Here is a 24,281-nt window from a genome sequence, read left to right as displayed (position 1 = left end):
GCGAGCGTTTTTTTTCTTTATTTTTTTACGTCAGTTTTTAGTTACACCGTGAAACTGTCCCTGCAATCGTTCAACCACCGCGGGAATGCTGGGAAGCAAGAACCTTATACTAAGGCTTTCTCACAAAAGTATACTTGTCCTCTGAAAGTTATCAGTTCCTCATCAGTTCACAACCTCCCAGTGTGCTGCTCTATTCGCTTTAAATAACGCCAAGCGCCGCGAGATTTTATGCACAAAGTGAAAGAAACCGTACGATTTTAACTAATTTTATTCGCTCACAATGGGAATAGAGTTTTATCTTTCTCAAATTCAGGGCCCTGCATCAATAGTTTAGAGGTTTAACGATAGCAGAAATATTGTATCTTAATTTTCAATTAATATCATTTGGCAGATATAAACTTCTGAACTTCACTCTATGGATAATTTCACTGCATGCCGCCTAGCCCATGCTTTCGGCGAGACGCCAGCCAAGTAAAGTACGAACGTGACACTTCTGGGTAAATTTTGACAAGGTTATATGTGCTTAAGCACTCCTGACTGATGCTGAAAACGGTAATATTTTAGATGTTTTTAGGTTTCAGTGCGTTGTTGGAAACTCATATTCATTACTGTCCATCATATTCTGAATCACACCGTTTTCGTTTTTACCGTCTATACTGATTCAGAATTCCTCTGCTAAACTTTCATCATCAATGTGAAGCGGAAGGACAATTCTTTCATGTTCGCGGTAACAAATTAACTATTTGCTTGTTATCATTTCTCACAGCAGCGTGTGCTTGTAAAAGCCGACCAAGAGCACAATACAAACTTTCTTTTCGTGAAAATTTTAATGTAAGAAAGAATATGCAGCTAAATTCTGCGCTTTTCTTTTTTACACAAATAGGTATTGTCATTCTTATACTGGGCAACACGCTTTGACGAACTGCCATAGACCTGTCCTAAAAATCAATTTGTGAGATGTCGTTACTCTCAGTTCCCAAGTGAAATGAACTAGGGCCCTCCTTTCAGTGCCAGAACAGTGTCACTGGATTGCCAGTCCAGTACTAACTGCAAGAAGCTTGCGCTGCCAAACCCGTGGGTAAGGTTCATCTTTCTCTTCCTGCCTTCTTTTTATTTTCAGCTCCCAACCTGAAATTCACGTATAATTTCGCTTGTGGAATTTCTTCACCGAAGTATCATCATTTCCCAAATTACACCAGTTTGAACTCGGCAACAAAGAGGTGGTTATATGACCCCGTAATCGAGGGTGGCAGGCGGTGGAAGCAGAAACATAAATATAAGGCGTTATGTGTGAACACAAGATATTTATGTAAACACCGTAAGGTACGTATGGGGTACTGAATTTTTTTTTTTTTTTACCAGCTCTTCATTCTTTACGATAAACAATGTGTTTACCGACTGGCGTCCGCACGACGACTTGAAAGTGTTGCAATCTTCAAATGATCACGTGACGTCGGGGCCATCATCTTGTGCGCAACTATGTGTGAGCTTTAAAGCAAAATTAGCAAGCTACCAGTAAATTGGTGCCTGCTACGAGGTCGAGGTAAATTTATATGTGTATGCTCCAACTAGCATTCAAAAAATCAGCAGGGACAAACATGAAGCACGGAAGTTGGTTCCATAAGCGACATATAGTTTTCGTAGATTCCAGGCCATTTCATTTCTTTACCCACTTCAGCCAAAGTAACTTGTCGTTTCTAAACAGAATTGCTTTCCTCTCTTAGAATAGTCTTGGCGCAACAAGGAGAGGACAAAAGAAGAAAAGATGCGATGCTCGCCGACGACGTTCCTTAAACATATTGTCCTGTCCTTGTTGCGATTATGCAGGACCAACTCGCCCTGCAGTGCGCTACACCCCAGTGCATTTTGCCGAAGACGCCAGTTTTAAGTGGAACAATCAAATATTTATTCTTGAAGCTATAGAAGGAGGAAAAATTCCCCCTAATGCTGGAATGATTAATCAGAAGTGCCTGATGAATGCTGCAACCGCACTTTTTCATTCGTGACTTTCAGCTCACGCTACGTGTGAGGTGAAAATCACAGACATTCGTAAAATTATACATGAACATACTAGCAGGGTTTCGACAGATGGACACAATAAGCGATCAGGCTGCCCATACCTTTCGTGAATGAGGTCGCTCTATCGTCGGTGCGAAGCGTGCACTGCTACGGGATCGAGCACTATGTAAGCGAAATCATTTTGTTGGTGTCAGGACTGAATGTTTTTTGGTATCAATATGACTTAAAATAATCATTCTAACCTAAATGACAGACTGAGAATGAACATGAAATGCACACTTGGTAATCCTCATGGGTTTAAAAAGGCGCTGGAGTCAGCTTCGTCTCTACACAGTCTGAGAAATTGTATCGCCACTTTCGACCTCCACCTGGCGCAGTACCAACCCGTGAACAAACAGGTATGTCAGGAAGGCACCCTGAAGGAATTTTCGCCGCGTATACGCTTGGCGATTGACAAAGTGTTCACCACAACGAAAATTCCGGGTGCTCTGGCAGTGATGTGTAGGCTTTATTGAGATTGCTACGTACAAGACGAATAGATGTTTTCAGCTGCAAGAACAAAACAAATCAAATGCATAAAACATTCGGTGGTTTTGAAGGCATATAACAATTTTCTGTAATGTTTCTGCATCTGTTGGTGCATCTTTCACGCCTATAGGTATGGAAGTTTAGTAAAATACTTTATTCACCAAATGTAAGGCGAGGAGCAGAATCAACAAAACAAGAATAGGGCCCCGGAGTTTTCCAAAAAGAACCAATAGCTCTCATTTGCAAGAAGGAAAGAGTTCAAGACAATAATTATGATCATCATCATCACCACCATCATCATCATCAGCAGCAGCAGCAGCAGCAGCAGCAGCAGCAGCCGCAGCCTGACTATGCCCACTGCAGGGCAAAGGCCTCTTCCATATTTCTCCAATTAAACCGGTCCTGTGCTATCTGCATTCACTTGACCCCTGCGAACTTCTTAACCTCGCCCACCCAAGTTACTGCCGTCCCCTGCTACGCTTTCCTTCCCTTGGAATCCAATTTGCTACCCTTAGCGACTACCAGTTGACCTCTCTTCGCACTACATACCCTGCCCATGCGCATTTCTTCTTGATTTCCACTAGACTATCATTCACACTTGTCATTTCTCTGACACACTCTGCGCACTTCCTATCTCATAAAGTTAATTGAGTGCATCGACACCTATTGTTAAGTGCTGATCCTTCCCGAGGCTGTTGAGCGCGTTACCTTAACATTCCGCATATTGATTTTCAAGCCTACCTTTCTACTTTTCCTGTCTAGGTCATCAGTCATTCTTTGCAAATAACCCCCTGAGTTACTTGACAACGCAATGTCATCAGCAAATCGCAGATTACTGAGGTATTCTCCACCATTCCTTATCCCTAACTTCCCCCTTCCAAATCTCTGAATACTTCCTCTAAGCAAGCTGCGAACAGTACAACGGAGATCGTGTCTTCATGCCTAACACCTTTCCTTATAGGGAATATATTACTTCCTTTATGCATAACTATATATTTACCATGCCGCCACTGTATATTTCAGTGCTTTCACATACGGCTAATCTACCCACTGATTTCGCAACGCCCGTATGGCTGCCGAGGTTTCGACCGAGTCAAATGCCTTTTCGTTATCAATGAACGTCATGCATAGGAGTTGGTTACATTCCGAGCATTTTTCTATCCCCTGATTGATATATGGACATCATCGACATTGAGTACCCTTTACAAAAACTTGCTTGATCCTTTCGTTGATCGAAATCTAATTGAGAAAAGAATTAGTCAGAGCTAAGTCTGAAATATAAATTCTCCCCCGCAATGCAGCCGCACATGATCTCATACCAACCATAGAATGTATTGCATTCGTCGCACAGAGCCATGGATCCCAACAATTTCTTGAATGAGGATTAATTTGAGTTTTTGAGCCATTGCTTACCGATATTACACAGTGTCACTTTGCAGTCATTAAGATATGCATAGCTGGGATGGATGGAATATAGGAGCGTCCCCTTTGGAACGGGGTGGTAGCAGTAGCTATCATGCTCATTTTTCTCCCTATATCTTAATTATTGTTTTGGTTAACTATACCATCATTCTATTTATTGAATTTTTGTTTCTACATTATTAACGTTATGTCCCTTTTCTGCTTTTAAGCCACCAATCTTCCAGTCGTTTTTTGCTAGTTTCCACCGCCAGTTTATTCACCCGGCCACTGGTATCTCATAACCCAAGAGCTTCAGGAAGAGTGACTGCGCCTGCATTGACTTCCGGATGGATTCCATTACATTCGAGTATAACATGGTCAATTGTTTCACTGGAGTTACCACATACAGCACATGCGTCATCCTCATTGTAGCATTTTAGTACGAAAGCGATCCCAAGCGATGGCTGCGAGAAAGTTTGGTATCCTGACACGCGAGCCTGCAATGGCGAGAAAATGCGATAGTAGCGTCTGTGTCTGGAGGAGCTTTGCGGGGAATATCCACGCATGCTTTCCAGTTCTAAGGGAAAGTGGCGGCCTCAGCTTCGCAAACCACGAAGCTAGTCAAGGAAACGTCCAGCAGCCAAGGACTCGAGCGCAGCAACTGCCATCATGTGCCGCCCTCGAATGGTCTGCGTGTTTTCTCTGATGTATTCATACTTGCACCCACTTTCGACCAAGACGTAGTCTTTCTTTCATATTCTTGTTTCCAAAGGTTTCAGAACAGTTGTTCCTGTAACTGATTAAACCGAAGAAATCCCCGAATTAGACAGTTTGTACCTCCAAACGCCCACCTTCTTTAGGGCAGAATTGTGACGCAGCTGTTATGCTGCCATTCAGACATTGTCTTCCCTACCAAACTACAACGTTACGTGCTACAGTTTATGGCGCAAAACCAAGTTTGTGCATATTTTTCAGGTCAGAAAAAGATTATTATATTCGAGTAATATATATATATATATATATATATATATATATATATATATATATATATATATATTACTCCATGAGCGACTCGTGTATATATATATATATATATATATATATATATATATATATATATATATATATATATATATATATATATATATATATATATATATACAGGGTTTTGAATATTTGGGGGCTGGGATTTAAAACATTCCTATGCAAAATCTACTACACCATTCGAGCTGAAATAACGTTCACAAAGTAGCAAAATATCGTCTACGTTATCTGATAAGTGAGTCAACATCGGTACTTGCCTAGATTTCTCGAAATCGAGAAAAAACTGCTCTCGGTGGCGTGCACAATTTTCGCAGAAGACAGTCGAAAAGCTATTTTAACATGATGCGCCATCTGTCGAACAGTGAGACAAGTTCCATCCCGGCCGTTGGCGCGCTTGCCTCGCTGCCCGACAGATGGCGCGTCATGTTAAAATAGCTTTTCGACTCTCTTCTGCAAAAATTGTGCACGCCGCCGAGAGCAGTTTTTTCTCGATTTCGGAAAATCTAGGCAAGTACCGATGTTGAATCATTTATCAGATAACGTAGACTATCTTTTGCTACTTTGTGAACGTTATTTCAGCTCGAATGGGGTAGTAGATTTTGCATAGGAATTTTTTAAATCCCAGCCCCCAAATATTCAAGACCCGATATATATATATAATCCTTTTTCTGATTACAATAATGCTTGTCTTGCTTGTGGCTCTTTTGGGTCGTCTATTTTTCTGCTGTCTTTTCGCGTTGTTGATTTTGTTTTTTGTAGCGGCCACGTTGCGGTCACAATTCCTAGCGTCTCTTCTGCTACTTTTTTCATCTCGTTTCTAGAGTGTTTCAGGCATACAAGGCCCAATGATCGCTTGATAGGCGTGCCTTTTCTCGTTGCTTGCTTCATTTATCTATTGTCTGTACATGCAGCTTCCTTTGTGTGGACACTATTTGTAGCTGACAGCATTTTTCCCTCCCCTTGCCTTCCCTAAATACCCATTAGGTGGTATGTAAACATCGAAATAAAAAAGGCGTTAGTTCTGGCTGTTTTTTCATCACGCTACCCATAAAGAATTTGGTGGCGCACTTTCAGCGTTTTCTTCGCCGCGTTAATAGGACGGGATAAAAATTGGTTAGTGAAGAAGCACCTGAAGAAGACAGGCCTGGGACTAACAGCCGGAATAAGCCCTGCTTAGGGCGTGAACCGAATAAACGAATTGTGTCCAGCTGTTTAGTTTCTATCGTTATGCTTAACAACGACCGCATTAGCGATACCTGCGCAAAAGGAATATAGAAGATCCATAATGCCTCAGAATGCAAACAAATTCCTCACCTGTGCTTCCCTTTCCCAGCTGCAGCAAATGCTCAGAAAATCCTCTTGACCTAGTCTGTCACGCTATTTGATATGTGCTCATTTATCCTTCCGCTGACAGTAAACACAATGGTAGCGTACGAAGCGGGCGCAGCGAATTGTTTGTATAAGGTATATAATGCACAGCGAGGTGCTTGCTTTGCTGCACTAGTTTTTGTTTGATTTTAAACAACTTCTGGATTTCACATTGGCGAATTCCGTAGTCTGGAGCGCGCTCACACCGGCCGCATTGTTGTTTATGTCCGACAAGCAAACCTAAAGAAACACTGAAAAATCAGAAGATGCTGTGATGTGTTGTTCTTTCTTTTTTTTTTTTTTTTGTATTCGAACGATGAGGTCCTGTATTCTAAGCGAACCACCGTTTGTACTTCAGAGTAGCATGTTAACGCAACTTCAAGTTAACTCGCGCTATTAGATGCCCTTTTATAATTTAAGCGTTCACTCTGACTTGATCCTTGTCATTTCTTTCGGGTGTGACTATCTTGTAGTTCTGCGCGCTCATTAGACCTGTTTTAGATGATCGTATAATCTGTCGTCTTCCATTGTCCTCCCCTTCTGGGCCAGTGCCCGTTACATGTTTTCAGAACGTCCATAAGCAGAAATTGTCGCGACCTAAGAAAGCTCAGTAAAATGCGTCTCCTTTAGAAGAAAGCCAACAATATTCTGGGCACCACTTTTGCGTAAGAACCAATAAATAAGCGCCTCAGAATGGTCAACCTTAAAAAAAAAAAAAAACATCCTGCGACATTAAGAAAGATAAATGTCCATTCAACTGAGAAATCTAGTCACTTGCAAAATATATAAAAAAATGAAGGCATATTGCTGTATGAATGTTACCGTTCTGTGCGGCGTTCGATGATGGCCAGTCATGACAGTGATGATTGGTGAGCTAGATCCATAAACAGAGATAAATTACACAGAAACAACAAAGCAGCAACCACATGTTTTGAAATTGAAAATTTTAGTGTTTATTTTTTCAGTGAGCTAACTTGGGGGCCAACATTTCTTTCTGCATACTTCCTCTTTGATTGGTTGTTATCTTGCCAATATACACCACCAGCTGTTATTGTGTAGTTATCCTACGTGTGGCTTTGGAACGATAAATTTGAAAACTTGCAGTTCTTTTACATTTGTTATTATGCGTTCTGTCTCGTGCATTTCATATCATCCACGTCGTTGTCCATGGTGTGTTCTACACCAACTAGTCCATTTCACCGCAATCTTTCTCACATAGAGCCGAACTATGTTCCCGTCTAAATCACTGAGCTGAAATAGAAGTCGTCATCTCGCGACTAGTAGACCTGTTCTTAAAATTCAGGTCTAGTAATCGCGAGGTGGGACGTTTAGTTACGGTTCACTGAAACCCGTTGCTGTCAGTGAAACATCACCAAACCATCAACGCTGTTGCTTTCATTTTGCTAATGAACTTACGGATCGATACAAAAACATCTACCCATTGGCTGAGCTATTTACTTTTCTATTTACTTTTCCGTGACCAAAATTTTCAATGGAAATAACGCTACGGTGGAGAGCGCAGGATGCGCCGGACGACAGAAGTCAGCGTGAACATCAACCTCTTCCTTTCATCAGCCACTTCCTCCACACTGACATCAACCACTAATATTTCTTGATTATCTGTATAACCATCAGTGAAGACTTCAAATTCAACTAGTTCAAGACCCGTCATGAACGTGTTAATTATGTTTACGTCATGCTGACACATCCCCACCTATGCAAAGGAGGTGGTAGCATTTTTTTTCTTTTTTTACTCTAAGGAGAATAGCGGAATGTGGAGGAGGATAATGTTTTCTACTCTTAAAAAGGGGCATTGCTTGAAGGCTGGGGATGTGGACTGGGACGTGAGTTTAAGTGGGATGATGGCCACAGCTGTCGGACACGGCATCGCAGATTGAAGTTGAATTACAGTAATTGCCAGGCATAAATTACGAATGTGAAGTTGCAGAATACGGGCCCGGGAAACAAAATGTGGGAATACAGTAACGAAATTTGCAGGCGCATTTTGAGTGAGAAGCATGAGCGGTGGTTATGATTAAATAGCGAGCGAAAGGAAACCTCCTTCTCGCATTACATGTTTCGTCCAAACGAAGACGAGTTCGCTCGTCAAAAAGTTGGCTTGCTTTTCGGCCTGACACCTCCCACAGCACTTGTTCAGTTTGCTTTCATACATAGCGCGCTATCATTTTTGCGTCCATATTTCTAGCTTGAGAAGAAAATAATAAATCGGCAACTCCAGCCATACTTTCTATGCTGCTGGGTTTATGGTTTCATTACAAGTGCTGGCTTTATTAGCATGCTGACTACAGAGCACCTTACACTATCCTGTGATAAAACAACACATTATCTGTGAATAAAGCACTCGTATAAAATGGTACGAATATAAAAAATCAGTCTGTCTTCATAGTTTGTATGGTTGAGCGGGTCTCTGCAGCTGCAGCATTGCAGGATCTCCTCTAGACTGTATAGCTCCAATTATGTTTAATTCAGGTTATTTGTTTATAAATATATATGTACTTTCACTTATTACGAGCTGTTAGTGACAATGCATAAGAGCAAAATAGCCCATTAGCCAGGAAAGAACGCCTCCGAGTAAGAGCTTTCAGAATGGCTTTTCCGCATCAAGCCTCATTATGCTGAGAAGCTACATTTACAGGCATGGAGACGTTTCCTTGAGAATTATAGCAACGCGACGACAGAAACGTAGGTGGCTCCGGATTCTGCTTTCCATTGGAGTGCTTTGAGCATCAGGCTGGCACGCAGGATGTGCTGGGTTTGATCACCAGTACTGCCGAGTCGCTGTCATAAAATAGGCGCACACTTCAGCACAGCTTGCTGCTCGAGCCTAATGCCACGGATCCTGACAGCTTTGACCACCGCAGAATGACGGCGTGTTGCCAATTATTGCAGGAAGCATCCGTCGCTGTATGTTATCGGGCAGACAGCGCCAAAGAATTTATGTGAGCTTCATTCTGCTTATGATGTAAAGTATAGCGCGAAGAACTCACGGACAAAAAGGACGACGCAGACAAGCACTAACTCGCAACTAAGGTTTATTGCTGATAACACGCAATATGTACATGACACACGGAAAAACACAGATCAAAACAGGTTCCCTCGGGAACTAGTCACGGGTAAAATACCAATGCAGCAACATGTGTCACTCATCAAGGAAAGAACCGGGAAGAAAACATTTGTCATTAATGCTGCATGGCGGAAGCTAAAAAATCATGCTCACAATCTGCCAAGTTTACCGACGGCTGGCTGATACCAGATCGGGACTGATACGTATGTGGTAGGCCTCCACATTCTAAAGTTAAAGCTCAGCTACTTTGGTCATCTGATGAGAAGAGAGGAGTCGCTGGAGAAAGATTTGATGTTGGGAAAGGTTGAGGGTCACCGGAGAAGGGGTAGGCAGCGAACGCGATGGTTAGATGGCATCCTCGAGGCACTGCAGATGAAGTTATGTGATGTTAGGAAGATAGTGAGAGACCGGAAAGCGTGGCGTGACATGGTCCACAGGGTCACGAAGAGTCGGACACGACTGAACGATTGAACTGAACTGAGGCATCCACAATTTCTCGGACCAGCTGATCAGGGTGTTTGAAAAGTATGCATGCGCATTCAAAGATAGGTTTGCAACTAATCGCTTGTGTTCTATCTTTACCCGGACAATCCCCACACGCACGGCAATGCTCTGGGAGATTGCCAAACCTGTCTTTTAGCGAAATTGTGGAGGCCTACCACATACGTATCAGTCCCGATCTGTTATCAGCCAGCCGTCAGTAAACTTGGTCGATTGTGAGTATGATTTTTTAGCTTCCGCGTTGCAGCATTAATGACAAATGTTTTCTTCCCGGTTCTTTCCTTGGTGAGTGACACGTGTTGCTGCGTTGGTTTTTTACCCGTGACTAGTTCCCGAGGGAACCTGTTTTGATCTGTGTTTTTCCGTGTGTCATGTACATATTGCGTGTTATCAGCAATAAACCTTAGTTGCGAGTTAGCGCTTGTCTGCGTCGTCCTTTCTGTCCGTGTGTTCTTCGCGCTATTTTTTGCATCATGAACGTTCACCAACTCGCCCAGATTTCTGCTTTATTTAATCATTCTCCTTATTAGTGGCATTCCAAACCATCCCATACCCAACCACGTGTAGTGTTCGAAATGAATTTTAACGCGATACTCGTTCATAGAAAAAACTCGGCGTAATTGTCGGCGTTGTTCTGTCCATGAAATCTAAATTTGTCGAGAGGGTCATGACATCGCACGAAATTTGAAGTGAATAAAACATCAGATAAACTGGTATTAAAAGTACGACTCAAACATCACCTGTAATAATATAAATTAAAGAATTGCGCTGAAAATAAAGTTGGGATAATGAGATGGAAATCGAACATGTTTCCTTTGGGTTAGAGTCAGAGATGCCATCTCAAGGTCATCGAGGCTTTCCCTTTTTATCGTTTAAAGGCCATCGAGGCACTTTCGTTCATCTTGGCTGAAGGCAGGCCTTGTGTGAATTGCGGTAAATAAACAAAAATTGAATGGGTATCGGTGTCTGCGATGTGATATGCACACAGGACCCCAGGCTCCTGACAAGACCCATTAGCACTATCGCGTCACATCTAAACGGGGCCTTAGTGCCCCCGAATTTTCCGACCCCACACGTTGAGGCCACGGAAGGAGGTCTTGGGGTTAAAGTTGGTCGTGCATTCGGATCCCATTACCACAAGCAAGTTGTTTTTCTTTTACTTTCTAATGAATTATCTTTCGTGTCAAAATGCTTGCACAATTTGTCATTTATCGACACCACAAATAATAAATAAACCATTGCCTTATGACTTTCTTGGTTTCGGGGACTATTGACTTCATTCAAATGAACTATGCTAAAAGTGCGATAACTGTTAAAGATTTGAGCCTGATGGTTGAGAAGGACGAAAAGGAAGGGGAAGCGCAAGGACGTGGAGCTCGAGAAGCAAAGTGAGCGCCATATTGGGACCGCAGTAAAAAAACGGCTAGCAACGAGTGGTGTGCCTTCCTTCTTCTGCAATTTATGGTACCGAAACCCGGGAGCGAACCAGGTACATTTAGGTACACACTCCATCCATACAGGTACATACTCCATACAGGAATAAATCCGCGCACATCTTCGCTTAAAGCTTTTTTACCCAGTTGCTTCAGGAAATATACTTCAGCATTCCGCTAGTTGTTGTACCGACCTCCAAGAGTGGGGAATATTTGACTCAGTTAGAGCGCTTTCTTGGAGCAGCTTAACAGGCGGGAGTTTGCATTTTTACCTCATGCGCCACAGCGATCGAGTCCTACCTCGTCGGGTTTTCAGCTTTTGAACTCTTCCTTGCACTGCTGCAAAAGTAGCTTTGCCCAGCTTTTGAACTCTTCCTTGCACTGCTGCAAAAGTAGCTTTGCCATCACTGAGGTAAGCGATGCGAAGTGTAAACCAAGTTCGCAACTCTTTGGTTTGTCTACGCGACTGCATCGCTGGAACGAGTTCACACTCAGCAAGGGCTATGAAGAGTTATCCATTTGCGTCGACCTTCACAGAAAAGCTGACCATCTTTGACGCAACGCCTTACAGCTCGTGAGAAAGGTACCATTTTGTACAAGGCAAGTGCAACGTAGAGCGCATGTTTTCCTAGCAGCTTTATTTGACAAACGAGTCATTATAAAATAGGTCATGCATAAGAATATAGGTGGTATAAAAATATTTATACACAATCTTGATGCCTTTTTGTACGCATAATTCAACGAATATGCCAAGCTCAAGAAGTTTTATGGAGATGAATGCGTCTACGACATGCTTACGTGGCAAGATTGACAATTGAAACTTCGTGAGAGAAGTGGTTTGTTTAAAAGTTAGGATGTAATAATGGCGCCTCTAGTTTCACTAGTTTGATCACTGCCTCGGCCTCATGAAAAGCCCCAAAGGAACTCGGAGATGGTGTCGCGACAGTCAAATACGCCATGTGCGAATTTTTAAGCTCTATTGATGTAGTCTTTGCAAAATGTTCAGTCATGTTGCACTTTGTCAGTTATATGCATATAACCACTGCACGACACGAAAGCTTTGCGTTTCTATAATATAAGTAACTTCCGCCGTTCCCTTGGGCAACAACCTAAGCCTAAACATTCTAGTGTATGGAACTTGTGCGCACTTGGCGACTTTTGCGGGCGATGGCATGAGCAATACAAATTGCAGGATCGGTTTATTTTGTGCATGCCTCGTTTTTTTTTTAAATTTTATGGGCTGCATAGAATTAGTGGTGGGACGAGTGCAGGGCAACGCATACATAGCATCGCGCTGCGCTCGCCGTGTGATTTAGAGGAGGCGAGCCGAGCGGCACCTACGCGCAGAGCAAAGATAAGTGTAGAAATAAAGCGAAAGCATTTCATGCTAAGTGTCCGACGCGTTTCTAGACGCCCAACAACTCATGTTATCAACACATGCAAACATAACGCGAAGCAAAATGACGAAAGGAATGCTCTCCCGAACTGGCAACTACAGGCATCTAAGGCGAGGACACAAGCCGGATTCCATGTGTCTCACTGAAACTTGTGCTGTCAAAAAGCAATGAGAGAAAGAAGGTTGGTTTGTGGGGTTTAACGTCCCAAAGCAACTCAGGCTATGAGAGACGCCGTAGTGGAGGACTCCGGAAATTTCGACCACCTGGGGTTCTTTAACCTGCACTGGCGTCGCACAGCACACGGGCCCCTTGCTTTTCGCCTCCATCGAAAAGCTGCCGCCGAGGCCGGGATTCGATCCCGCGTACTTAGGAGATGAAAGAAAGAAGGCGGGGAAGTTGATTAGGAGAAGGTACCATCCCGGTGCAGTGGTGTAGTGCTTAGGGCGCTCTACTACTGCGCCCAAAGATGCGAGATCGAATCCCGGACGCGGAGGCCGCTTTTCGATGGAGGCGAGAAGCTAGGCGCCCGTGTGCTGCGAGATGCAAGCGCACGTTAATGAACTTCTGTGCGGCAGCCATGAATGTGCGCATGCACGACTATGTTGTTCAATCTGTTCCAAGCACTTACTGTTACGGGCGATCGTAAAAAAGCTTCACCACTATTTCGGACGGTCACCTCTAATATGCCAGGGCACATTTATGTTTCCTACTGATACAGTATTTAACTAGTAAAATACATTACTTTGTTTCCAAATAACACATTGAGGTACGCGAAATGACTTAGGTATTTAAATAACGTCGCAAGAAATTGAAAATGGCAGAATGTTTTTTAATACGTGCTTACTCGATCCGAACGATATTTTTGCATGTGCCTGCAAAACGTACGAGCAGTGCGTATGGCTGCTCGCGATTTAGGAGCAAGGATGAGCCGATGCATAGCAACGCGATGAGTGAACCTCTAACACGCTCTTTTTCGTTGGTCTCTCTTTCTCGAGGACCTAATTTCGAGCGTTTTAGTCCATGTGGAAAATATTTACCCAATAAAACTGCAACAACAAAACGTACGGCATTTTTTACGTAAATGTCTTTTAAGAAACATTGGCGATAAGAAGTTCCCTACTGCTGCCTCACTGCTTCCTTTTTTTCCCTCTTTTCAAGCCACAACTGTCAAATTTGCCATGGTCAAAATTTTATGATCAGTTGCGCTGCCGCTACTGCTACAAATATGTCTGGACACTCCGAAACATTCTTCGAAATGTTTCCCTCCTCTCCAGCAGGTAAAGGCTTCGGGAAACAAATGTAACGCACTAAATGTTATTATGTTGCAAACAATGTTCTTTAGGGGCTCCAGTGACTGCCCATAGTAAAAATTCACTTTCACTCCCGCGTGCTTGGGCCCCGGCTTGGTTCAGGTTGAGGACTTTAGCTCACGCAAGGTGCGCCGTGACGTGTAACTCACTGCCTACTGTATTAAACGATGCTTTCTGACGGAGCAAATGACTTACCCCAGCTTCTGGTTCGGTAGCCGAGCCAGCCGAGTCCTTGTAGCTGTAGCTGCTCTTGGTGGCCGAGTAGGCGGCACCCCCAAGGTCACTGGACTCGATGCTGCTGGTGATCTTGGTGCTGCTGTAGCGCACGGACGCGCTCGACTCATCGACGTCGAAGGACGACTTGGAGGTGAGCTTAGAGCGCTTGCTGGTGAAGATCTCCTTGTCGTCGTCCTTGCTCAGGCGCCGCAGGGCTCGCGACGCCGAGCTGTCGACCGACTCGCCGAGGATGCTGGACGAGAGCGAGGATTTGCGGCTGCTATCGAAAGAGTCGCCGCTCGATATGGCGAAAGGCCGTCGGGAGATCGCGGTGGATCCAAAGTCGTCGTCGTTTCGGGAGCTCAGCCTCGAAGTGCGCACGCTGCTGCTCTGCATCCTTGACCCGATGTCGTCGTCCTCGAGAGCCGAGAGACGCGAGCTCCGGCGCACCGTGGACGACGAGAAGCTGGTACCGCCCTCGTCACCGTACGACGTGGCGCGCATCACGCGCCGCGACGACGTCATGCTGCTGCTGATGTCCGAGTCCAGCAGCGAAGAGCTGCGTGCGGAGGCCCGGCTGGATCTCTCGTCCGACAGCCCTGCGCCGAAGGGTGACAGAATTGCAGTTTGTAAGCGTGCTCAAGTGGAAAAGGGTTGGCATGTATAACCGCCTTCGACCGGCATCTCGATATTTCATGACACGGCGACGAAGAATAAAGAGTAAGAACATGGCATGATAGGCACCAATGGTGAGCAGCTATTACGACTGAGGCTGCCCACAAGAAGATACTTGCCTGCATTCTTGCCCGTATAATAGCAAAAAAATCTAAGAATCTAGTACTGTAAGTATGGCGTAGTCGCGTACAGTATCAGTAAAACAAAATGCGAACTTGACACCTGCTACATAGAAGCCTGGCGTGCTATGAGACTCTTTCGCACTCCGTTTGCAAGCTGTTGGTGACTCCGTGAAACTCAATGGGAAGACATCGCAGGCTATCAACTCATTAAGATTGTACAGAAAGCATGCGACGACGTTTTGGGGTAATTATCAAATTATGATTACTTTCCATCGAGGAAACGTCTGGGCCTTTTCTTCCCCACCTGATATGCACAGGTGCATATTGGAGAAGTCCTCAAGGATTCGTCGTTTTCCGCCGCTTCCCTGTCCCCGGGTGGATGACGAATACTCGGAAGCTTAACTGACAATCTAACACGTATTCGCACCTAGAAATTCTGGCAAAGCGCATATTTTTCGATGGAAAGCTGTTTATGGCCACATTTTCTTTTTTCGTAGATCGCAAGACTTCACCATAACAATCAATAATTCTGCAAATCCTCACTCGGGACGCTTCCAGCTTTCTGCTTTTTATTATCAGAAACGACCCCCATTGTTTCTCATGGTAGTCTTAACTACTGGGTAAAAGCACAGGACAAGGTTTAAAAGCAGAATTTTTCTACGTATTAGAGCAGTGGACTATTCCCAAAAGTGGTAAAAATAGTATCTTACAATATTCCACAGCTGCCTCACTATTAAATGTGATAGCCCAGAATGCAGTATTTGAAAGCTAATGGTAACACCATCAGCAGATATTTTAACACCACAGAGAATTAGATAAGCTGATGATCGGTCGTACTATGGTTCCGGCTCCCGTGCTGCCTTTTTTACCCTCGTCATTTGTGTTGCGTCACGCTTGAACACTACGAAAATACATTCTTGTTTGTGTTGGATAAAATAGATAAATATATGCTACAAAAACAAAATTCGACAATAAATATATCATTATACTGGCTCATGAACCTCTCGACAAACATCTATGTAAACTAAGGTAATGTAAGAATGGCAGCTCGCAAAGCGTAACTAAGTAGGTAATTTAGTCATACGTAAATATTAATGCTACACATTATAAATCTGGGTATAATATATATTGTATTGTGAATGCGCATTATTACCAATATAACTTCACTAATCCAGAATCTCCTCGTTTTACCAAGTTCGTAATGGCCATAGCAATTTCTGTTTTCATTTGCATTACGAAGACTACATTCTACTTTGCACAAACTGCACTTCGCGTGTCTCTGAACTAAGCAGGAAATGGTACTGACTAAATACTGCACTGGCATGTTCACTCACCTTCGCTGAACTTCGAAGATCTTGAGTATGATGACCTTGAGTAAGACATCTTCAGCACCTATCTGGAAGTATGAATGAGTAACCAAATGCTGATGAAATAAAACTTGCAGCGCCATGCAGCTTACTTGTGCCAACAATTCGTATACATTTAAATATATGTGGAAACTATAAGCATGAGTTAAATGTGCAGAACAAATTATGTTGATTAGATTTGTAGGGTTTTAACGTCCCAAAGCGAATGAGGCTACGAGGGACGCCGTAGTGGATTAGTCTCCGAAAATTTCAACCACCTGGGGTTCAATAACTTGCACTAACTTCGCACAACACACGGGCGCCTTGCTTTTTGCCTCCCTCGAAAAGCTGCCGCCTCTCGATGCTTAAGTCACCTCGATAGTAAATGTGACTGCATTAAAAATGTCGCTGCTCCTACAGGATACTCTCATTGCAGCCCGACGAGCTCGTCGTCACTTTTTTGTGTCGTTGCACTTTTAACGCACTTATAGTAGATTGCGGATCCAACTCAGCGACTTCGGACTGTTTTTCCACTGGCGGCTTTAATTCTGACTCCGTTTCAGTCTGATATGGGGAGCTGTCTAGATATGTCTGCACACTATCAAGCACAGCTGCTAACTATAGCCGAGCCCGCCACCGCTCATCTACACGCTACCAGCGTACCTGCAAACTCTGCCAAGTCACGAAGTATCATGAAATCGCACACCGCCAAACAGACATAGTTCGGTTATAAGTCACGTGACCCTGCGACGTCCCCAACCTCTTGACGAAGCAGGGAATGTTCTCACACCGCTGGGTGTTTCTTTTCATGTGGAGTCTTATGCTATCACATTAAAAGGAGCAGGGTCCGCCATCTCAAACCAGCCAGTCTTGGAGGAAATAAACCTCGACAGAATAAACACTTCAGAAATGACCGCTAAACATATACTTAGATGAAAAACAGAGTATGCAGTCGACATTTTTACCACGAGACAACGAGCCATAGGTTTGCACTGGACAACTCAGCAGACGACACTGTCTTATTTTTCTCGTAATGTTGCCAGTAAATGATGGAAGTTAGAAAGCCAATTTAATTCGTTTCAATCATCTAAAAGCAATGCAGTTTTTGTGCAGTTTATCGGAACCGTTCTGAAACCGGAGGCTCCTTTGCGGTGAAACTGTGCGCGTTGTGGAGCCTTTAGTAGCGTGTGAGCTTAAAAATGACGCTTACCTGGTTTGGCCACGCATGATAAGAAACCACAACCTTCTGGGATGAGATTGGTGAAAAAACACACCAACGCAGACTTTCTGGCAAAGGGCACTGGTGGCACCATCTGGCGTGGGTAGAGGAAAGCGTCACGACAGAGAACTGCCGAGGCGAGCATTGCAATGCGCGCGGCTATCCAGATGGCGACAGCACTGCACTTCGCCGGAAAGTCTGCGTTGGCGTCTTTTGCTTCCTCACAAGCGGTTCTGATTTCTCAATATACGCGGCCAAACCATAGGTAAGCACTATGGTCAATGTTTCACCGCAAAACGAGTCCTCGTTTGAGGAGGGAGACTTTTTTAAAACGGTTCAGTTGAAGTTTCAGGGCCCTGTACTTGGTGAATTTTAGCATTAACCATAATACCACATCTCCTTGAGAAGAGGAATTGAAGAGAAATGCTGCTGCGTTATGTGGCGCTGGTGCGCGTTTCTTTGCGCTACCTTGATACACTTATCAAAATCATAATGAGAGTATAAGCCTATTTATTGCAGGACGAAGGCCTCTCTGATATCGGTGTAATTAACCCTGTTACTGTGAGTCGGTGAGAGTCTCCACCGGTTCACAGCAGCCTCGCCAGGAGCGACCCTCTGAAGTCTCCGGTGGCAGCGCCCCCAGAAACGGTTCAGTCGTCATGGAGTTCGAGTATTTTTCAGTAATAATATTTTTCGCCTAAAGCATTGTCGCAGTACTGCAAATATGTATTTGTATTATTCATTAGCGCCAAGGCACAACGCACTCTAACAATTCTGTTCGTAGACGCACTCAGAAACGGCCTAGCAAAGCGTTCAAGAATAGGGGACTACAGTGCCGCCGCTTTGTTCACCAGTGGCGAGGTCAAGCTGATTTTGACTAGACAACATGATATTGCGTTTGCTACCTGTCCCGCTTTATTCTCTTCTTGTCTCTTAACACTGTAACTCTCATTTTCCTTTAAGAGATCGCTGCGCTGTCACTTTTATTTCAAGCGTCTGCGTTACTCATCAAGCTCCCATCACATAGGTAAAATAATATAAGCACTCTGTACTTTCATTTGGGGGTAAGCTGCTCTTCATGGTCTGAGATCACTTGACAAATATGCTTCACCGTCCATTCTTAGGCTTCTATTTATTTCATCCTGTTGATCTACATACAATTCGCCACCTTCCTTGAGCACATGTACACCCTGACAGCTTCCAATGCTTTTCTCCCCGTCGTAAAAGTTTGTACCATTCCAAGACTATTCAACATTAGATTTTTTCATATTGATTTCTAAGTCTACCGTTCCGTCTGCATGTCTACGTCATCGACAGTGATTTGCAATGCATGCCTTAGCGATGCAATGCCATCAACGTGGAAGTGCCATAGATTACTAAGGCATTCTACATTACATTTTATTGCGAACTCTCCCCGACGAATGCACGATAATCCTTCCTCTAAACAAGTGGTATTGTAAACATACTGTTTCCTTTCGTAATAATGTTTTCGATTGGAATTTCATCACTTTCTCTCTGCAGGACTATTATGACGGGTGTGCAGCCGCTATAGTTACTTTCGAGTGCTTTGACATATGCCTCTTCTACACCCTGGTTCTGCTTTGTCTGCATGATGGCTGAGCTTTCGATGACTGAAATGCTTTCTCATAACCTATGAAGGCTGTATATAAGGGCCGGTTTTATTCTGCGCACTTGTCTGCCACCTGACTGATTGTGTGAATACGGTCTACTGACGAGTATAGCCTTTCCTAAAGCCAGTATGATATTTTGATTGACAGCAATTTCTCATTGCTGTAACTTGATTAGCATTTACCCCAGGAAATATCATCTAGGCTGCGGAAAATAAGTTTCTCGGTATGTAGATTTTCAAGTTCTTGACCTCCCCCTTTTCCATGTATTAAGATAGTGCTACCGTTCTTCAAAGATTCCGGTTCCTTTGAGATCCTCTGAAGTTACGCAGTAACAAGTTTTTCTAACACGATATTTCCTTCCGCCTTTCATGAGTTCCGCAGTTACCTGAACCTCAACGGTCATTTTCTCCCTTTGCATTTCTTGCAACACTCTCTACTCGCGTTTACTAGTAGGCTGAGCACCTCTTTCGCAGCGCTACCTCCGTTATAATCGCTATGATTTTCGGCTACCGCAGAATATGCGCAGGTATGCGCATAATACCACGCTTAAAGTAACAATATTTTCTATATTGCCAATGACAATGATGTCCTTGTCTCTCAGCGTGTGGACCTGATTTTTGCAGATTACTAGTCTCTTCTCCAGCGCTTTTAGGCTATTACATTATTTAGAGCCTGCTCGATTCTCTAAATAAATATGGTCTCTTCTTTATTCCAATTACCTAGGGATTATTAATTAGATCGCCTGTTCTGCCACTTCTATCCACGCGCATGTTTCTTTATGCAGTCTGCATTCCGAGAAAGCTCATCAGTGCACTGTCTAGCTATCCCCAACCACCTAATTTCCCTTTGCGTACTGTGATGGTAATCGTGAGTTATCATTGATCTGTTGAACTCTAAGGTCTTCCGGTAAAACCGGAATACATATCTGCTATGCAGCGAGACCCTAAATTCCTATAATTTCTCCCATGCCGCTAGCTCGTTGACGTCTTCTTCGTTATTAGCTTTCTTCCGTACACACTATCATGTTTATGATGGGAAGGCCTGGTCCATCTCAAAGTGCATTTGTTCACCACAACAACAAATAAAACAGTTGGAGATTGCGGGAAACGTTGGGGCCAGGTTTAAAGCTGGAGCTTGAATTTTCTCTTTCTTATTTCTTCAACACAGTCGCTGTAAACCAAACTTCAACATTTACCGCAAATTCAATCATCAACGTCAACTATGAAGACAATATTACCAATCAAATAATATTTATTTGCCAAAAGTGAAAAGGGAAGATGGAGGAAATGGGGAAATGGGGAAATGCAAACACAGTATGACCAAGCCTCCTGTTGCCGAGACAGCATCGACAAAGAATATATTTTATATCAGAGCAGACAGATTATATAATCGCCAAACCACAATGATACACATGCATAATTTTGGTGCAAATAAAGTATTACAACTGAAACGTCATTCATGCATTACATCAATGGGCGATACAATAACTTAAGGACACATCGAACGACCCCAAAAAGTATTCAGTTGCTGCAAATGTTATTGAAAACACATTGTTTACTAAAATATGTCACATTTATGCTCCCTAAAAATGGCATTATTAAGCATGGTTGGTTGGTTTTGGTTTATGGCCTTAACGTCCCGCAGCGACTCAGGCTATAGAGACGCCATAGTGGAAGGCTCCGGAAATTTCAATCACCTGTGGTTCTTTAACGTACACTGACATCTCATCACACGGGTGCCTTGCTTTTCGCCTTAGTCGGAAAGCGGCCGCCGCGGCCGGGATTCGATCTCCCTCCTAACCACTGTCGAGCGCCCTAACTACTGCACCGCGGCGGGGCATCATTAAGCACGATAGGTATTCGTATGAAATGCGTTTCCACTCATCCTCTGTCCGCGGAAATGGAGTCTTCCAGAACATTTGATGACGATAGCGATACAAGTGTGATGTCCGCAAGTACGAGTAAATTAACAAGACTTCTTGACAACTCCGCACTGCAGTTCTAATGCTCTTGGTTAGTTTGTAAGAGTAGCCTTACCATGTGTTTATGAAAGAGTGACTGTGTGCTCTAGAAAGGAAACAATTTCTATGGCCCGGATCGCTTTCTTTTGCAACAAGGTGAGCATAAGAAGATTGTGTGCTGTTGTGCTTCCACAGATAGTGTGCAGTAACTGGGGTGTGGATTGATTTGGTTTATAGGGTTTAACACCCCGACTCGACTCAGAATGTGAAGGATGCCGTAGTGAAGGTCACCCAACATTTCGACCATCTGGGGTTCTTTAACGCGCACTCAAATCGCACAGTACACAGGCTCTTTGCTTTTCGCCTCCATCTAAAAGCGGCCGCGGTGGCCGGGATATGATCCCCTGTCCTTGTTTTGCAGTCGAGCGCCCGAACCACTAAGCACCCATGGCAGGGTGATTGAGATGTGAATAAAATTAGAACCCTACAGGAACCTTTTGAACTGAATGGAAAAGGACTGCGGGTCCTAATTGAAATACTGGTCGCTTTATCACTTTTGAGCCGACTAGATTAAGGTCAAATGTCGCGAAAGTGCTGGGGCCAGAGTCCTATCAGGTTTTTCATTTGCCATTTAAAGTTAACTAACATAATGCCGTCTCCGTTCTCAATAACCATCCCTTAATTGCAAAAAAAAAAAAAAAAAACAAGCTTTGTTTCAGTTTCAAGAACATTGTGACTTAGACAATAACGGAATGAAGGCATCCACGTTCCTCCCGTCCTTGTCTATGTCACGCTGTTCTTCTTAAAGTAACATACAATTCGCCCAAACATCAGTTCTAACACTGCTACAAATCGGCTTAATAAACAGAAGTTTCACAAACACCATTCAATAATTTCATAGTATGCAGATCAAGCATCACTCAGTATTCGTGTCGCGTCCTGTCAAGCTAGAAACACGCTGCAGTCGTCGGCACGAATAAATTTACACAGGCTTCTAGTTAGTACTATGTCATTTCCTTGATTTAAGAAAAGAACTGATCATAGAATACTATTTTCCGGTAGGTCTGTTTTATTTTGCATGGCTAGCGATCTCTTGTCATTAATTTCTGCAAAGCGATAGCGTGACAAAACATACAATCGTATACATGCGTAATTAGAGTTCCTCAGAGACCATGCCTTCCTAACCTATTGAGCACCAGTTCGTGCTTTAACATATCAAATGCCTGGCAACAATCTAAATAAATTCCCAGCGTCATTTTATAACGCGACGTTATGTCAGTTAGTACTGTGTGGGAATTCAACATTCCCCTCATCTTTCCCCTCCTAGCATCCTTCCCCCGGTGCTGTGGCGGAGGAGGTTGGGGATGAGATAACTGGCGTAGCGCGCCGGGCGGCCCCTCCTTCCTCATCTCCTCTCATCTCTGCTGACAGCATCTGCATCCAGAGAGACGACGCCGCATCGCCGGAGCGCGTGGGGCTGCTACGACGCCGAGGATGAAAATTAGGCACTCCCAATAAACAGCTTGGCCCGCTGGCTGTGCCTCGGTGTTTCGGTCTTCCCTGCCACAGACGTGGTCAGAGCTAGCGGCGAGGCGTTTGGCTCTTAGAGCGGAGCCCGAGCCCCGCGAGAACCTCCACAACTGACCCAATAAACCCCGTATCAACATGTTTTTCGCAACACGTAGTTTTAAGCCGGGATACATGCACTTAGGACGTCGGTGTTGTATTAGAGATGATTAAAATAATATCTCCATATCGCAATATGATCCATTTGTTGTCCTTTCTTTCTTGCTTTCCCATCGCGTACCTGATTCGTTCTGGGAGTTTCGCTTCGTAGAAGTATATTCTGCAACTGGCACCATGTCGAGGTCTCAATGAAAAGAGTGGAGTGCTGAGTTCCTACGTAAGTGGCTGCTACAGGCTGGACACTTTACACCTCCGTGGTGCGAAATACGCCTGCTCTTTGGCTTTCATTTGCATGCCTTAAGAACGCTGCTCCAATCACTAAAACAACATGGCACCAAACTTTCAGAAATGAAAAGCTGGGAAATTAAATAACATTCAGCGTGCTTGCTTCCATTTGAGCTCATGGTGGTGACTAAGTGCCTGCATCGTTTAGCTGGCTAGCGCAAGTTCACTTACTCAGTCCCGGAAGAGGCGGCCCTTTGGGGCAGGCGAAATGCCAAAATGCTAGGGGGAAGAGTTTTGAGTGCGCGCTAAAAAAGTCGAGATGATCAAATTGAATGCTGAGTCCTCAGCTTCGACTTACCTCACAGCCGGCGGTGTTACTTTTAATAATCAGTGAATCATCAGCCTTTTCCTCGGTGTTCTCGTTGCTCTTGCATACGAACGCGTTTGTTATGGGTGTTGTTGGTTACTTCTTTCCACAGAGCCTTCCTCCATGCAACTCTGTTTTCCATAATGTTTGTTTTCTTTTTCTTTTACAAGTAAGAAGTATTAAAGTATGACACCTTGCCGGCATGACGCTGAAAATAACAGCGGTTGAGCCAGACAACCTAAATTCCTGAGTAATATGCCTGTGCTCCCTTCTGGACACTGTCAGCCTCCCATTTAGCTGCGAGAAATTACAAAAGGTTCTGACTACCCGTAACAAAAGCGCAAGTAATTAACCAGCCCATATGTGATGTTTGAAGCATGGTTGAGCGCATATAGGGGTTTAAAACTACCTCTTTCATTGAATGAACTTCCCAAGAACAACACAAACCGGGGCCCCCCTGGGGCTCATACGGGCCAGTTGAGCTGTGGCAAACACTATAATACCCATAAGGGCCCCGTTTAGGGAGCAAGCGGGCGAAATTGGGCTTGCCCTTGTTTATCCCATTTGGGAATAATATATAGGCATGCCACGAGCTAACTGAGCACATATTCCCACATCGGGCCCTCAAGGATTCCTCGTGAGGAACTTTAGGGCAGATGCAAAGCCAATTCGAGCATTATGTAAAAAAAAAACATGGGTTAACCTAAATTTGGCTGCCCACTAAAAAGCTTAATAAGTCCCGCATGGG

The 24,281-nt window shown here is 43.9% G+C and overlaps 1 protein-coding gene across 5 annotated transcripts in view; it reads right to left on the bottom strand.

The window, feature by feature from the left end:
- The window catches only part of Obsc (Obscurin), a 195,875-nt gene that overhangs the window by 158,160 nt on the left and 13,434 nt on the right, over positions 1 to 24,281 (bottom strand). For all 5 annotated transcript variants that reach the window (XM_084590270.1, XM_084590275.1, XM_084590271.1 and 2 more), the window contains exons 2-3: positions 16,434 to 16,495; positions 14,282 to 14,901 (exon numbers count right to left, since the gene is read on the bottom strand). In XM_084590270.1, the coding sequence (XP_084446396.1) occupies positions 14,282 to 14,901; positions 16,434 to 16,482 (669 nt within the window). In that variant the 5' untranslated portion in view covers positions 16,483 to 16,495. The remainder of the gene's footprint in view (positions 1 to 14,281; positions 14,902 to 16,433; positions 16,496 to 24,281) is intronic.

The sequence above is a fragment of the Amblyomma maculatum genome, chromosome 1 (assembly GCF_055883805.1).
Source record: "Amblyomma maculatum isolate TAMU_Amacu chromosome 1, ASM5588380v1, whole genome shotgun sequence".
In the NCBI taxonomy this organism is placed as follows: domain Eukaryota; kingdom Metazoa; phylum Arthropoda; class Arachnida; order Ixodida; family Ixodidae; genus Amblyomma; species Amblyomma maculatum.
The sequence above is the reverse complement of the archived record's forward strand: the minus strand, read 5'-3'. Positions and strand labels throughout refer to the sequence as shown.